This window comes from Erpetoichthys calabaricus, chromosome 5, assembly GCF_900747795.2.
Source record: "Erpetoichthys calabaricus chromosome 5, fErpCal1.3, whole genome shotgun sequence".
Taxonomy (NCBI): domain Eukaryota; kingdom Metazoa; phylum Chordata; class Cladistia; order Polypteriformes; family Polypteridae; genus Erpetoichthys; species Erpetoichthys calabaricus.
The window spans coordinates 197747040-197762656 of NC_041398.2; the positions used below are offsets into that span (position 1 = coordinate 197747040).

Sequence of the window (15617 nt, forward strand, 5' to 3'; positions counted from 1 at the left end):
ACAGGCATATAAACTACTGATTCCACAGGTTTGAGAGCAGGAATTAAAAGGAACTAATGGATATGATGGGCATGCAATATAGGTGTAAGCACACCGGTGAAATACGGGGAGTGGCTCTTGGAAAGTGGGCGGATCAAATAGATGTCGCTGATAGGGACGTCATCTTATGGACCTCAGCATGTGTAAGGTCGCTGAATCGATCTGAGACTTCAGACTCTCTCACCTGCAGCTGGACTCTCTTGGGGCTTTGAGCAGCAGACTAGCTCACATCCACAAAGCAGACCCACACAAAAGAGTTAATCGAAGAACAGCATTAAGCCGATGCCACCAAAATAATAATAAAACCGGCCAGTAAGTGTATTGCAGGCTTTAGATTATTAATTGAGTGCTACAGACTATATTAATAACACACTGATCAGAATAATGCATCACCAAGCCTGACAGCGCGTCTGTATAAAACAAAAGTGAAAATGTGGTAGTTACGCCCCCAAACGCCACAAAGCACAGAAAGAGATCAAAATAAAAATTTGCATGGAGCTCCCACGGTTTTAGTTAAGTAAAACTTGGTTTGGATTATCCTTTGTCACAAACTCGACTCAGAGTCATAGAAAGGTTTGGGGCAGCCACCCGTATAATTGGTTTCCTGGCTGCAAAAGTCGTTTCAAGTGAATACAGCACTGATGTGCTCACAACCGAGTCCAAAACAGAACTGAGGGAATAGGGGAAAGGTGGAGGTTTTTAAAGGGGAAGACAGGAAGTGAGGTCAAAGGGGTCGGGCTCATGAAGGTCTTCAGCCATAGGTTTGAGCCCGGACGTGACATTACAGGGGCCAGAGCCAGCAAGGTCTCCTTCCATAGGCTCGGTCCCGGAAGTGACGTCAAGAGGACCAGGTGGAATCTCCCGTGAATGGTCTATAGGAAAGGGAGAAAAAGAGTCAGTGCACTCTGCCACATCCTGGTATGACTCGGAACTGCCCTTACTCAAGCCCTTTAGCTGCCTCCCATGCGCATGTGTGTGACACCATGCAGAGCTCATCCACAGTGCTCGAACTTGCCATATGACATGTTATTTTGTCTGACTCCATTTGGCGCCTTCATCACACACAAGCAAGCCGCGCTCCTACCACTTGATAGCTGAATTCTGTGTCTATATGAGGATCTTCCAGTGAAATATCAGGTAGACAGTCATGTGATTAAGCAGTTTTCAGTATTTCTAATGTCATTTTTTGAAGTTGATGCATTGCACTTTCCATTTGCTAACGGCCCACGTTGGTCACTTTGGATGTAGGCACAACCTCCAGTCGAAGGTAATGCTGAGTTACTGTCCGCGCCACTTAACCAGTTTGATATATGTCATCATACTCACTAAAAGGGCACCTATCAAATTAAAAAACACCCCTATTCAATTCTTTGTGAATCTAATAGTACTTATGAATATTTTATATAATAAACTATTTTTTTCCTCATTAAAAATTATTAATGGATGGGCCTGGCTCATCGGATTAATTGGATGGGCATGGCACCCTTAGGCTGCAAAACATAATTTATAAACTCATCAAAAGCTACATTAACTAAACTAAAGTACTCAAATAAAATGTGTCAGAGTCAGTTATTAGAAAGTGGAACCTATGTGCCTGAATTTGAGAAACAATAAAAAAATGCAAACTTTTTTCAGAAAGTACCATATGTGAGAAGAAGCCCGGACACAGACAGACAGACACCATTTTTAAGTCCACCACACATTTATTTCCCATATTTACAAGGTCCATAAGTGCACAACCCCAGTGCCTCCAGCACCAATCTCCCCAAAGTCCAGGCCTCTCTTCCAGTGCCTGCTTCCTTCAGGCCACCTCCACTCTCCTTCACTCAGAACCTTGTCCACTCCTCGCCCGACTCCAGTCATCGTTTGTAGGAAGGCGGCCCCTTTTATACATGCCCGGATGGGCTCCAGGTGCTTTCCTGAAACTTCTCTGCGGACACTCCCCTGTGTGGCGGAAGTGCCGGCTGTGCTCCCGGAAGCCCTTTGGGTGTCCCCAGTCTTCTTCCTCCCAGCACTTCCTGGTGTGGCGGAAGTGCTGGGGCCCCGGGTCCTTTAGGCAGGGGGACGCCCCCTGGCGGTGGCCATGGGCCCCTACAGGGTTGGGCTTCTAAGCCCTGTACCCGTGGCCCCCAATACAACCAGGGCGGACACCCTCTCGCGGTCCAGAGGAGGAATGAGCCCTCCTCCTGTCTTCCTGGGCGTCCCGGCTGGGTGCCACCCCCAGCCGCGTGCCACACATCCAAATGAAACTTTGGTAAATATGAATGTAAGCTGTTTTATATCTGAAATTTTCTTAAACGTTTACAAGTGTCATTCTTCAGATTAAAACAGCTCCAAATAAGCCAATGCTTCGGAATGTCTCGTTACTCGCTTACTAAGCATCTTATTTTGCTTTAGAAGTGAATCTAAAAACGCACACAGCCGGCTATTTTAAATGTTGTTGGGCTGCAAGATTGCAATATGATGTAGAAGCATATTTAATGTTTATAAAACTGTGCTGCTGCCTGAAAAATGTAGCACACTAATATAATTTCCTTAAATAGAAAACTAAATATTCAAGTCATATTCAGTTATGTTGCGAGTTCATGACTAATCCACTGACTTCTTACACACCCTCACAATCACTAAGAGTAATTGAAATAATGAAAAATATCAACATTCACTTCACCTTCCTACAGTATGTAACTGTCATGTGTGCCTTTAACTTTTCTTTCTAGAGTTGCTTAATTACATATGATAATGGAGATCAGGCACTCCTCCATGGTCATCTTAAAAGCATCTGTTTAATCTTGGTAGAGTGATATATTGCTCTACTTTCCCCTTTTGTATTATTCATATGTAGCCTTTGTCCGAATGCCTCAAATCTCACAGACGTACCACTGTTTATACGGTATTGTACCATATAACTTGTCACCTCCTTCCCTTCTACATTTTTAACCTCAGGCAATTAGTTGTAGTAAAAGACAAGCAGGAGTTAAGTTACAATTTAAATAATGTATTATTGATAATATTCATAAATAATAACAATATGCAAAGTACATTTGAATATTGGCAACCATACAACCTGATAAATGCTGATGTGTGGTTTCAGGCGGCACACAGACTTGTTAGTTACTTAAAATGTCTCTAGTTAAGGCATCATTTGTGGTCAGCTTTCTTCAGAACAGGCCACATGCCTATCTCAATATGGCTGCCAAGCTGTGCTCTTCATTGTGTTGTCCTTTTCAGTTCATGGTGTGTGAGATGCTTCTTTATCAGTTGGTAAGGGGGGGGGGGGGGGCGGGGGGTTTGGGGGGTAAAGCAAGCCCATTTACAGATTCTCTGTCCAACCCCTACAGCCAATAGGGCATCATGGTATTTAAAGGCTTCAAATACAAGCCAATTCCAAACAGACAAGTGGGGCATAGAATACCTTCACACCTGCCCCCAAAACCATTTGTTAAGGTGAAGCTTGCCAGCTAGATAGTTAATCTCCATGTTCAGGCTGACTGAGAGAGTCCTGCAGAGAATCATTTGCCAAACTTGTTTGAGGCACTTCCCCCAATCCTGTCATAAAATTACAAAGACTCATTCCTAAAAGGGGGGGGAAGGGTTCTTTACCATCTAACCATTGCTGTTGCTAATGATAGACATTAGTGTTATAACTTGCAAATAAAGACATACAAAATATTTATCAACTTATATGCAAAATTTCACACCACAACAGCATCTTAGACCCTGGGGCAGAGTAGTGCTCTAGGGCCCCTGTTTTGATAGCAAAACAAAAACATACATAGGCATCAGAAACATTGTGGGCCCCTATTCTCCTGGGGACCCCGGCCAGTGCTCTTAGGTTAAGATGGCCCTGTCAGGTTCACAGACTAGTCACAGCTTCAGCACAAAAGTGACCTAACCATCTGAGTAAAAATTCTGTAACTTGGGTAGTTAGCATTGCAGAGTGTCATTGTTGCACCATAACAAATGTTTAGGTAAACATTGCAACACTCTCCCCCAGGTACAAATACTATCATCAGGATTTATGTTTTTGATACTGTTCTAACCAGGATGAGGTTCTTGTTTGTGCTTTTTGTACCTGCTATCAATTTTTATCTGCTGCTGGTTATGTTACTTTGTGTCTAATCCAGTAGAGCTGGGTTATGAGGAGGTCAAAGCATGGTAAGTGTAAAAGACAGAACTAATTTCTTCTTCTTCTTCTTCTTTTGGTTCTCTGCATCTTGTCTTGTTACACCTAACACCTGCATGTTCACTCTCAACACATCCATAAACCTTCTCTTAGACCTTCCTCTTTTCCTTTTACCTGGCAGCTCCATCCTTAGCATCCTTTTCCCAATGTATCCAGCATCTTTTCATTTTCAATATATAATATGAACAATGTATAATTTTCACTTGTTAATGTTGATATGAAGGAAAAATAAAATACTTTTGTTTCTTTAAATGTGAATGATTAAAATTTTAATGGATTAACATTTTTTACATTGACGTTTTGCCTGTTGTTCCAGTGTGAAATTATTCACTGATTCATTTAACCATCCATAATCCATACAGGGTGGTGGGGAGTTGGGTGCATTTATAGCAACATCACACAAAGCTGAAATCTTTGCTGAAAGAGATGGCAACCCATAGTAAGTAACACTCAAATACACACCCAACCACACTCACTCACAGAGTCAGAATGTGACAGTGTTACAAATTAAATTTGCATGCATGTTTAGGATGTAAGAGGAAACTGGAAAACACAGAGAAGACCACATAAAAACATGTAAATGCCTCTTAAAAAATGACTGGGCCTGAAATTGAACAAAGATCTCTTCTGCAAACAAGATTTGCATTGAATTTTAAATGGCGAAAAAAAAGTCCCTCCAGAAAACTGTAGGTGATGATCTAGAAATGTCTCTTTATTGTACGAGGGACGTTCAAAAAGTTTCTGCACTTTTATATTTTCGTTGGAAACAGTAAAGGCAGGAGAAGTAGTAATTGGGCATTGACAAGTTGGTACAAAAATTGAGATAGATAGATAGATAGATAGATAGATAGATAGATAGATAGATAGATAGATAGATAGATAGATAGATAGATAGATAGATAGATAGATAGATAGATAGATAGATAGATAGATAGATAGATACTTTATTAATCCCAAGGGGAAATTCACAAATTGCATCGCAAACGAAGGTGACTATGTAGAAAATTGATGTAATTTGTTTTTGAAATTCTTAATAAATACAGATACAAAAAGTGCACAAACATTTTGAACATCCCTCGTAAATTACCTGGAGCACTGTTTTCTCAGTCTGCACTTTTTTCAAAACTCCCTAACTATACTTTATCGTAGTTACAATCCAAACGGGAACCTTTCTACTGCTTCCCCACCCAGCCCCCTTAATTTCTGTTGTACTGAACTGATAAACTGAGTCTAGTTGTCTTTCTTTGAGCCAGACAGGTTAAGCCCTCCACTGGACATACAACTGGAGTCCCTGAACTGCACAGCATTTAGCGTTCGTTGGCGAATGCCAAGACGGCACATCAGCAGCATTACTGGCTACACGGTAAGATGCACATGTTTTGTTTACCAAAGTTTTTAAGCACTTACTGTTTATGAGGAAAACTGAAAAGATAAAAAATGTGCTATTAATTCAGACCTGATATATGTTGCTGTGGTGGTGCTTCTATTCTTACTGTACCTTTGCTTATTGGTAACATGACATGCATTACATAAAAGTTGTTTTCAAGATATGTGGTTGTGTTTAGCTGATCTGCGGAGCTGTTTGCTTAATAGGAACAACGGAACTATCTATTGAAAAATGATACTAAAAATGGTCATTTAAATTAGGTGTATAGATAGATAGATAGCACTTGATTTGAAACTCAAAAAATAAATACATCTTTTTATGACAGGAGTTCCAAAAGTCCATTCGCTTTAATAGAAATAAAAGAGATAACCCCCTATTTTTTTTCTCAGAAACCTTATTCATTATCTATTCCTCTACATAATTGCTGCTGACCACAATGCATGTTTGCAATCTGTGGATCAGTTTTTCAAAACACAGCTGTCAGTCAACTAACTCATCATTCACTTCCTTGACTGCATCTTCTTGATCCTCATAGCATTTTCCATGCATGTTAGCCTTGATTTTGCCCAAAAGTCAGAAATCACAAGAGGCCAGGTCAGGTGAATAGGGTGGGACATCCAAAATGTTGATCCCAGAGGCACCAAAGTAGAGGATGTTCTTGGTGGCTCAATGTGTAGGAGCATTGTCGTGCAGTAGGAACCATTTGCTCAACTTTTTGGAAAACTTCGGCCAAACCTTTCTTTATGTAGATGTCTGAAACAGGGCAAATCATTCTAGGCAGTTCTCTGAGTTGGTACTTAGTAGCCAAGATGAACTTCCAGGTTCTTGAACCTTTTTTTTCACTTATAAACCACGATGAAAATGTGGTAGCGCATCAGCATTCATTTGTCTTCATTGGACAAATTCACTTGCGGCCGTTCTTCATCCTTCATTTCTTCATAATGTCTCAATGATGACCTACAAACTTGAAAATTTTTTTTGTGAAAAAATTGAAAAAGATTCCTTGAAAGAAATTAACGATAGAGAACAATTTCAAAAGTCCATTTGAGCAGACATTTGGAATTCCCCTTGTATATTATAACAAATAACAATCCCTCAACCTCAAATACACACCAAAATAACTAAAAAGAAAGAAAAACCTGTCTTGGCTAAACATAGAAAGACAATCACATTCACAATGAGGCATTATATAGGCCTATTACTTTCCCATTCTGATGTCTGACGTGTAACTGACTCTACCTAACTTGTATTTGCATGATTTTATGCATTGTGCGGCTGCTACATGATTGGCCGATTAGATGATTGCATGGATAAGCAGGTGTACAGGGGTTCCTAATAACTTGTCCTGTGAGTGTATGTATATGTATACAGTATGCATACATACATACACATTTGAATTGAAACAATTGACTGTTCAGCAACTTTACAATTTAAAGGTAGAAAATGTCACTGACTTTACTAGAGCAAGTGGCAGTGATCCTGTACAGTTGACCAGAATGGATAATTGAGTGAGAAAAGCAGCTTTGCGCGATGGCCGATGTTTTTAATGATACTGTTTGCATTTTTTAAGCAGTGTATGTTCTGTGCTTCATTTACCACCCTCTGAAGTGATTTACGTTCTTCAGCTGGACAGGGGCCACACCAGGATGTGATGCTGCCTGTGAGGATCAACTACACCTTCACCTATAGAGCACCACTTTGTTAGAAGGTAGACCTGTTCTCTGTAAGTCACCTTGTAATTGTTGATTGGGCCTATGATGCTGATGTTATCAGCAAATGTAATGATGGAGTTGGAGCTGTGTCTGGCCACGCAGTTAGAGGTTCAGAAGGAGCGCAGCAGACTACCCTTTGGGGTGATCATACTGAGGGTCAGCGTGGAGGATTGCACACATGGAGATCTGATTTTTAGGAAGCTGAAAATCCAGCTACCAGGTGTTGCTCTAAGACCTAGATTGAAGAGTCTGGTGGCCAGTGCTGATGGTACAACAGTGTTAGATGCTGAGCTGTAGACTATAAACAGGACTTTTTTTATTATCCAAATATACTAGGATTGTGTGAAGTACAAGGCATCCTCTGTGTATGGGTTGTGATGATATGAAAAATGGATGTGATCAAGACTATCAGAAATATTATTTTTAACATGTCCCAGAACCACTTATTATTTACTTTGTTTCTTACAATGAACATTCAATTATATTTAACATTTTTGTCATTTAGAATTGTGTGCAAAAGAAATGATATTCTGTTTATAAAAAATAAATCTCATGATTTCCAGGTCAACCCATGTGTACAATTAAACAAAAAGAGATTAGAAACTCTGGTCAGCAAACACATATTTATAGTAATACAAAACAGTGAAACATCAGGAGCAGAGAGGCACAGTAAAGCAATAAACACTTTTACTCCCTGTTCAGTCCTGCTTGAACAGTGTTGAATGTTTAAGGCCAGCTGGCCTGTATTTCACTACTCTCCAAGTCTCTGATTTTCCTTTCTTACATTTTGTGTTCTGCCGAGATAGCATTTATACCCCATCCTGCTGTCCTGTGGTTACAAGAGTTTATATTATCTTGGACACCCAGCTGTTTTCCTTATATAAGAAACAAGGCACTCCAGGCTACCCAACAAGATGGGGTTAGTGGTCAGCCCCATATCAGCCACACTATATAAAATCTTTAAAAGAGTGAAGAGCTAATCAGAACTAGCAAGGGATTCTGTGAAAACCCTGGCAATATAGAGGTTATTTAGCAATTATCAAGTGCTTATACTCCATCTGGGATCACAGACAACATTGGACAACTAGTTTTTAGTGGTCAGTTCTTAAGTATATTTTAAAATAAAGTAAAAGTATATTCATTCTGATTAATGGATATCTAATAGTCTTTAATGATATTGCATATTGATAGATATTGATTAATCTGTTACTGAAGTGAAAAGAAGAGAGCCAGTCAAGTCAAATCCCCAAATTCCCCAGTTTCAGTGTCACTATGTTAATCATCTTGAGCTTTATAATTTATATAATAGAGCTTTTAAAAAAATGTATGAAATTTTTATATGTCAAGCACATGTCTTGGCCTACATGGAACTGTGATTTTAATAGTAAAATATCAGAGGACAATAATGTATTATGTGGAATGAAACAGAAGGATTATATTGAAAAATTTTTAAATTCTACTTTCTTAGTTCTGGTGACAACAACTGCACCTCATTTCTTTCAGACAGACTGTGTCATTTTGGAGTTGTGTCCAAAGACCTAAAATATGTAAATCCCAACTTAAAGTTTTAACTCCATTATGAAACTTTCCCTACAGTTTATATATGTATACCGGCAGTGTATGTTCTTGTGTACTGTCACACACATGTGCATAGGGGTACCCCTGAAGATTCTGTTAAGGTGAGCACCTCCACACTGGGGCAGGAGGAGATTCTGTCCCTGCCCACCTTCTCATTTCACCCGCACCTCTAAATGGCCTGAACAGGAAATGCATGAGCAATTTCACAAGCCCCACCCCTTCTGGGACTAACAGATGATGTATAAACAACGCCCACTACAGAAAAGATTGTCTTTGAGTCCCAAACTTCAGAGGGAGAAGCACTCAATTCCTGATTGCTTTTTGTTGAATTGGACTTAGTTTTGTTTGTTAAATTTGAATAAATGGAGCTACTCCTTTTGTACCACAACCTTTGAACCTGTGCTCATGTGTTTATTTGTCTATACCAGCATTTCTCAACCTTTAAGCATTTGCGACCCGAGTTTTCATAACAGTTTTAATCGCGCCACCCTAACGTTTTTTTGAAACTCTAATAAAATGTATTCCTATATTTTTTGCTGCCGATACACCGCTACAAGTTTAAAATTTCCCTACGAATAGCGAAATTTAGCCACATATGGCAATATTCGCACCCTAGGGGGGCGCGCCCCACAGTTTGAGAACCGCTGCTCTATACTGTATGGATAGATAGATATATAAATAGATTACACAAATGGGGACCCCCAAAATCGGTCACTAGCATGGAACAGGGTGTATTTATCATATGATAACCGCTACTGTAGGTATCATATGCCTGCAGTCTTGTTAGTCAGTCTGGCCAGCAGCAGTATGCTGAACTGATGGAGATGCATATTTCTGACTTTGGTAATTTTTTTTCTCCAAGCCAAAAAAAGCATTTCAATTCATATAGAACATCAATTCAATGATGATTGCGTGTTTCTGCACTGAAGGACTTCTTAATAAAGTTTCCCTATGAAGTGACTGTTAATAGGTGACATTACACTGAAAGGCTGAAGTGTCTGTGGGAAAGCATTATGAAAAAAGCATAGCACATGCAACGCTGTATTTTGTACTGTGACAGCTCACCTGCGCACACTGCATTGTCAGCAGAGGTGGGTAGAGTAGCCAAAAATTGTACTCAAGTAAGAGTAGCGTCACTTCAAAATAATATTATTCAAATAAAAGTAAAAAAGTAGTCATCCAAAAAATTACTCAAGTAAGAGTAAAAAAGTATTTGGTGAAAAGACTGCTCAAGTACTGAGTAACTGAACATAATAAATTATTTATTCTTTAGAAATGTTGTAATAAGACAGACAAAAATATAAAATAATGTGCAAATTCTGCTATTTCCAAATAATAAAATAAAAAATGAATACAAATAAATAACATCTTTACAAAATAAAGATGCACTAATAATAAAAATTTCCAAATTTCAGTTTTTCACAACAAAGCTTTTGAAGCCAATACCTACAGTAGGTAACATGTATGTTTGAACAGTGCAAACTATTTACAGTGACAAGATATACTGTACACTGATAGTATAAAAAAGGGGACACAAAAAAAAAAGGAGAATCAAAGAAAAGAGTCCGTAGGGGACCGGCATCGTCACACACTTGCCCTCCAGATAGCACAGCTGATAGAAAATAACAGTAGAACAAGACAGCGTGTGTACGTACAAGAAGTCTCACTTTACCATGACTGTCTGTGGATGTTTGGTTAAAACCTGCTTGTTCTTCACTCAGTGAAGTGATGGTTAAACTTCAGCAGGAGTTGGCTCTCAAGGTTCTTGTAGTGAAGGTGTGACGGGTTAGCAGTGAACAGGAGCTCCGCATGACTAAAAGTCTCTTACAGGCTGCAGACATAGGAAGTTTGTATGTGGTCATGTGACTGCATGGCTATGTCTGATTGGTGAAACAGAGTCATGTGATTATTGTTGCTACGTCTGATTGGTGAAACAGTCATGCAGTAGATCCACTGGCGACTTCTCTCTGGCAAAAATACAGCGTATCTAATGTGTAAATGGAAAAAAGTAACGAGTTGAGTGTTGCCCAATGTAGCAGAGTAAAAGTAGCGTTTCTTCTTCACAAATGTACTCAAGTAAAAATAAAAAGTATGGTACAGTAAAACTACTCTTAGAAGTACAATTTTTTTAAAAAGTTACTCAAGTAAATGTAACTCGTTACTACCCACCTCTGATTGTCAGTCAAAATGTTTTTGAGCAAGGGCAGGGTGAGCAGGTGTACCTGCTTCCTGGTTCGGCAGCACTTCCTGGTGTGGCGGAAGTGCTGCAGCCCAAGGCTCCTTAGTCCTTCAGGTGCCCCCTGGCGGTGGCCATGGATCCCCACAGGGTTGAGCCTTCCAGTTCCATGGCTCCCACACAATCAAGGATGGCTGCCTTCTTGCGTCTTGGGAAAGGAATTGCCCCTCTCCTGGTCCCCTGCTTCTCCAGGCCATCCGGGGGGGCCAGGTCCCCAGCCATCTATCATAAAGTATATATTTGAAATATACATACTGTGTGTGGTACATACATACATATATATATAAAGAGAGAGAGAGTGTGTGAGAGTAAGTGAGTGAATGTTTCAGAATTGGGTTATGTGTCCAATGTAGTCCAGATTTTTTAAAGAAATGACATCTGTGAATTTCAGAACAAATTAGGACAAATATAACTGATGGTTTTTAGAAGCAGATGCAGTGACAGTGGCTTCAGTATGCCTGTAGGTCCAGCCTCTTCAGGAGGTAGTGCTTGAAAATCCAACTGTTTCTCATGTGATACTGTAGATTAAGTATATTGTATGCCGACTAAATACGTACACTATAATAAAACATGTTATTAAAAACAATAATCATTATAAAATAAACTGTAAAGAAATATTATTTTTATACATTTCATGTTATATTTTTTGCATGTCTACTGTTTTCTATTTATTACTTTTACTATAAAAATGTGTTTTGCTATACCATTTGTTCTGCCTCTAGGGCCAGTTCCACATCTGGCCCTACAGGTTGATGCTTAGAACCCTCCTTATAACATGTACTGTGCCCAACAGAGCAATCCTGTAGCACAAAAAAATTTACTGGACATGAGAATATCTCCGTATATTTGTCTAGACCTTTCTGTATAAGACAATTTTAGTGTTTCACATCTTGTCTGACTCTGTTTCCTGGTGTTTGCATTAGAGAGTATTTTGGTTACTTTCACTGATGAGTTCCTCTCTGACAAAATGGTGACATCCATCAGGATGCATAATTTCTATTGCTTGTCTTTGATGACAATATCAGGTTTGTTGTCAGGAATTTCTTTGCCTGTTGTTAAGAACATGTCCCATAACATAGTAATACTTTAATTTCCTATTATTACATTGAGCTGATGGAACTAGTACCATTTCTGTGCTGCTGGAAGTTAGTAATATTGAAACATCTCCTAGTGGATGTATCTTCGCAATTTGTTGTGTGTCTATGTACTGATCAGGTGTTCTTTTCACTTCTTCATACTGGCCACACATTCTACGCTTTTGGTTAGTTCTGTATTTGAAGATATGATGCAGTACCACAGAGTTGTGAGGCTTTAATTTAGTGCTGCCATGTAACACCCCTCAATTTCAGGTTTTAGGCATGTGCTTTTGAGCGACATTGTGGTTTTATGGATGTCTACATCTGGCTCTTATATTTGTTTTGGATATTTTTCGTGTACTTTTGTTCCCATTTCTTTATCATCTGGCCTCACTTTCTCGACTCCCTTCTGCATTATATTATAAATTCAATCTGTGCACAGTTCCCAGTTATGTTTCTGTGAATCTTTTGATTTTAAATATACTTTTTTTCTTTGTCATGTTCATAAACCAGTTTTAGCAGTGGGTCTTTGTTACCTGCCAGGTAGGAATTTAGCCCTATAGTAGTTGATATCATTATTATGGGTGATTTTATTATTACATAAAGAGGCTAGTGAAGCTAATCCCTTTTCAAGGTTAGAGTAAAGAAATGGTTTGGTTGAGGTTAGTTTAACATGCTACTATAGTACCTCTTGCTGTTTTATCCACTGACCTAATCCTGGTGACCTAATGGTCAGCATAATATTTTACTGATTTTGTCTGTCAATAATGTTGCCTTTCCACTCTTTAAGTTGCATTCAACATTTTCTATGGTGTCTCTTCTTTTTGCTTTTTATCTTCAGTCTTAACAAGCATTATTGCCTTCTTTATCAAGCATTTTTCTCATTGTGTTATTTAAACATTTGTGAATTTGTAATAATTATATTTTTAAAGCACATTTATTAAAATCTAATTGAAATTATGTTACTAAAACATCCATCCATCCATCCATCCATCCATTCTCTTCCGCTTATCCGAGGTCGGGTCGCGGGGCAGCAGCTTGAGCAGAGATGCCCAGACTTCCCTCTCCCCGGCCACTTCTTCTAGCTCTTCCGGGAGAATCCCGAGGCGTTCCCAGGCCAGCCGGGAGACATAGTCCCTCCAGCGTCTCCTGGGTCTTCCCCGGGGCCTCCTCCCGGTTGGACGTGCCCGGAACACCTCACCAGGGAGGCGTCCAGGAGGCATCCTGATCAGATGCCCGAGCCACCTCATCTGACTCCTCTCGATGCGGAGGAGCAGCGGCTCTACTCTGAGCCCCTCCCGGATGACTGAGCTTCTCACCCTATCTTTAAGGGAGAGCCCAGACACCCTGCGGAGGAAACTCATTTCAGCCGCTTGTATTCGCGATCTCTTTCTTTCGGTCACAACCCATAGCTCATGACCATAGGTGAGGGTATGAACATAGATCGACAGGTAAATTGAGAGCTTTGCCTTACGGCTCGGCTCCTTTTTCACCACGACAGACCGATGCAGAGCCCGCATCACTGCGGACGTGGCACCGATCCGCCTGTCGATCTCACACTCCATTCTTCCCTCACTCGTGAACAAGACCCCAAGATACTTGAACTCCTCCACTTGAGGCAGGATCTCGCTCCCAACCCTGAGAGGGCACTCCACCCTTTTCCGGCTGAGGACCATGGTCTCGGATTTGGAGGTGCTGATTCCCATCCCAGCCGCTTCACACTCAGCTGCGAACCGATCCAGAGAGAGCTGAAGATCACGGCCTGATGAAGCAAACAGGACAACATCATCTGCAAAAAGCAGTGACCCAATCCTGAGCCCACCAAACCGGACCCCCTCAACACCCTGGCTGCGCCTAGAAATTCTGTCCATAAAAGTTATGTTACTAAAACATAGCACTTTTATTTTTGACTTGACTATGTATGATTGTAACCGGCAGTCGGACTGATCACATCTAAAGCTGACTCATTGTTCTTGCAGCTCATGACGTGTACTGTAATCTTCTTCAGCACCACAGTCTAAAACCAATTATCTTCTGCTCTGCTTTCCTAATGGTTCAGTTTCTACAGCAATATGTTGCCCCTGTGAAGATCACTGCTTTATTTATGCAAGGTTTTCTTGCCAATATCTCTGTTATTCAGAACAAGAAGTAATGTATACTATTATATTTATTCCAGGTGGCTTGGTAGCAACTACTACTGCCAACGCCACATCACCATTTGTAATCTGAGTGCACGTACTGTCCACCAATAACAGTATTAATGGACATAACATTTCCTCTTCTTTAAAACCTTAGTAATTATATACATTTATTCACATTCAAACTAAAATGCAGGGCTAAATGTGAATTATGTGAATTTATATGAATTTCCCCTTGGGATTAATAAAGTATCTATCTATCTATCTATCTATCTATCTATCTATCTATCTATCTATCTATCTATCTATCTATCTATCTATCTATCTATCTATCTATCTATCTATCTATCTATCTATCTATCTATCTATCTATCTATCTATCTATCTATCTATCTATCTATCTATCTATCTAAATCATTTCTTTGCAAACCAGGGTTTAAGGCTCGAAAATTGTGAGCCAGTGATTTGAACCATGGATTCTCGAGCTGTGAGGCAGCCTGCATTAAACACTGCATCACCACACTCCTTCTAGTAATTTACAGTATGAAAAATATATATATACCAGTAAAGGCGCACTGCACATTAACGTGCAGGGAATACACTTGACTTGAGCATTCCTAGTTTTCATCCTCTTTCTTTCTCTGTACGTTTAGCATTCGTTTGCTCAGAAGTTGATGCGCTTGCTGCTTCCTGAGCAGCTCTTCTTTTCTTCACCCTAGCTGCCCGCTGCTTCTCTTCTTTCGTTGGCAAATTTTCGCGTTAGAACTGATTAAGTCAGTGTTTGTGTTGCAATTTCTTAGTACGTTTTCTTTAATTTTTCACTTAAGCTGGCACTTACGTCTTCAATAATGGGAATGAGTAAAGATATGAATAAAAGATATAATGAGAACGTTGCCCATACGCATGCACCGCACGGCTGCCTTGCTGGCTGCTGCTGAGAGTTGATTCTACAAAAAAATAAAATAAAAATAAAAAGAGTTATAACCTTGGAGAGCACCGAAAGTGGACAGTAGAGGTCACGTAGTATATGTGTACCAAATTTCAGGTCAATAGGTCAAACAGTTTGTGAGCTACAGGTGATTTAAAATCCTGGACAGACAAACGGACAACCACGGTAGCGTATTATATATAAAGATATTTACTTCCGATATAATCATTTAGCTAAACCAGTCTTCCCTGGATCTGAAGCAGAACATAACCCCAGGGAAATACTGAGCGGCAACACAGAGCGGCCACCTTTTTAAGCACCAGTAACTATAGACAGGAGC

The 15617-nt window shown here is 39.9% G+C and overlaps 1 protein-coding gene across 4 annotated transcripts in view; it reads left to right on the forward strand.

The window, feature by feature from the left end:
• LOC114652156 (pikachurin) overlaps positions 1 to 15617 on the forward strand; it is a 261111-nt gene that overhangs the window by 63117 nt on the left and 182377 nt on the right. For all 4 annotated transcript variants that reach the window (XM_051927677.1, XM_028802386.2, XM_051927678.1 and 1 more), the window contains exon 2: positions 5476 to 5585. In XM_051927677.1, coding sequence (XP_051783637.1) covers positions 5476 to 5585 — 110 coding nt within the window. The remainder of the gene's footprint in view (positions 1 to 5475; positions 5586 to 15617) is intronic.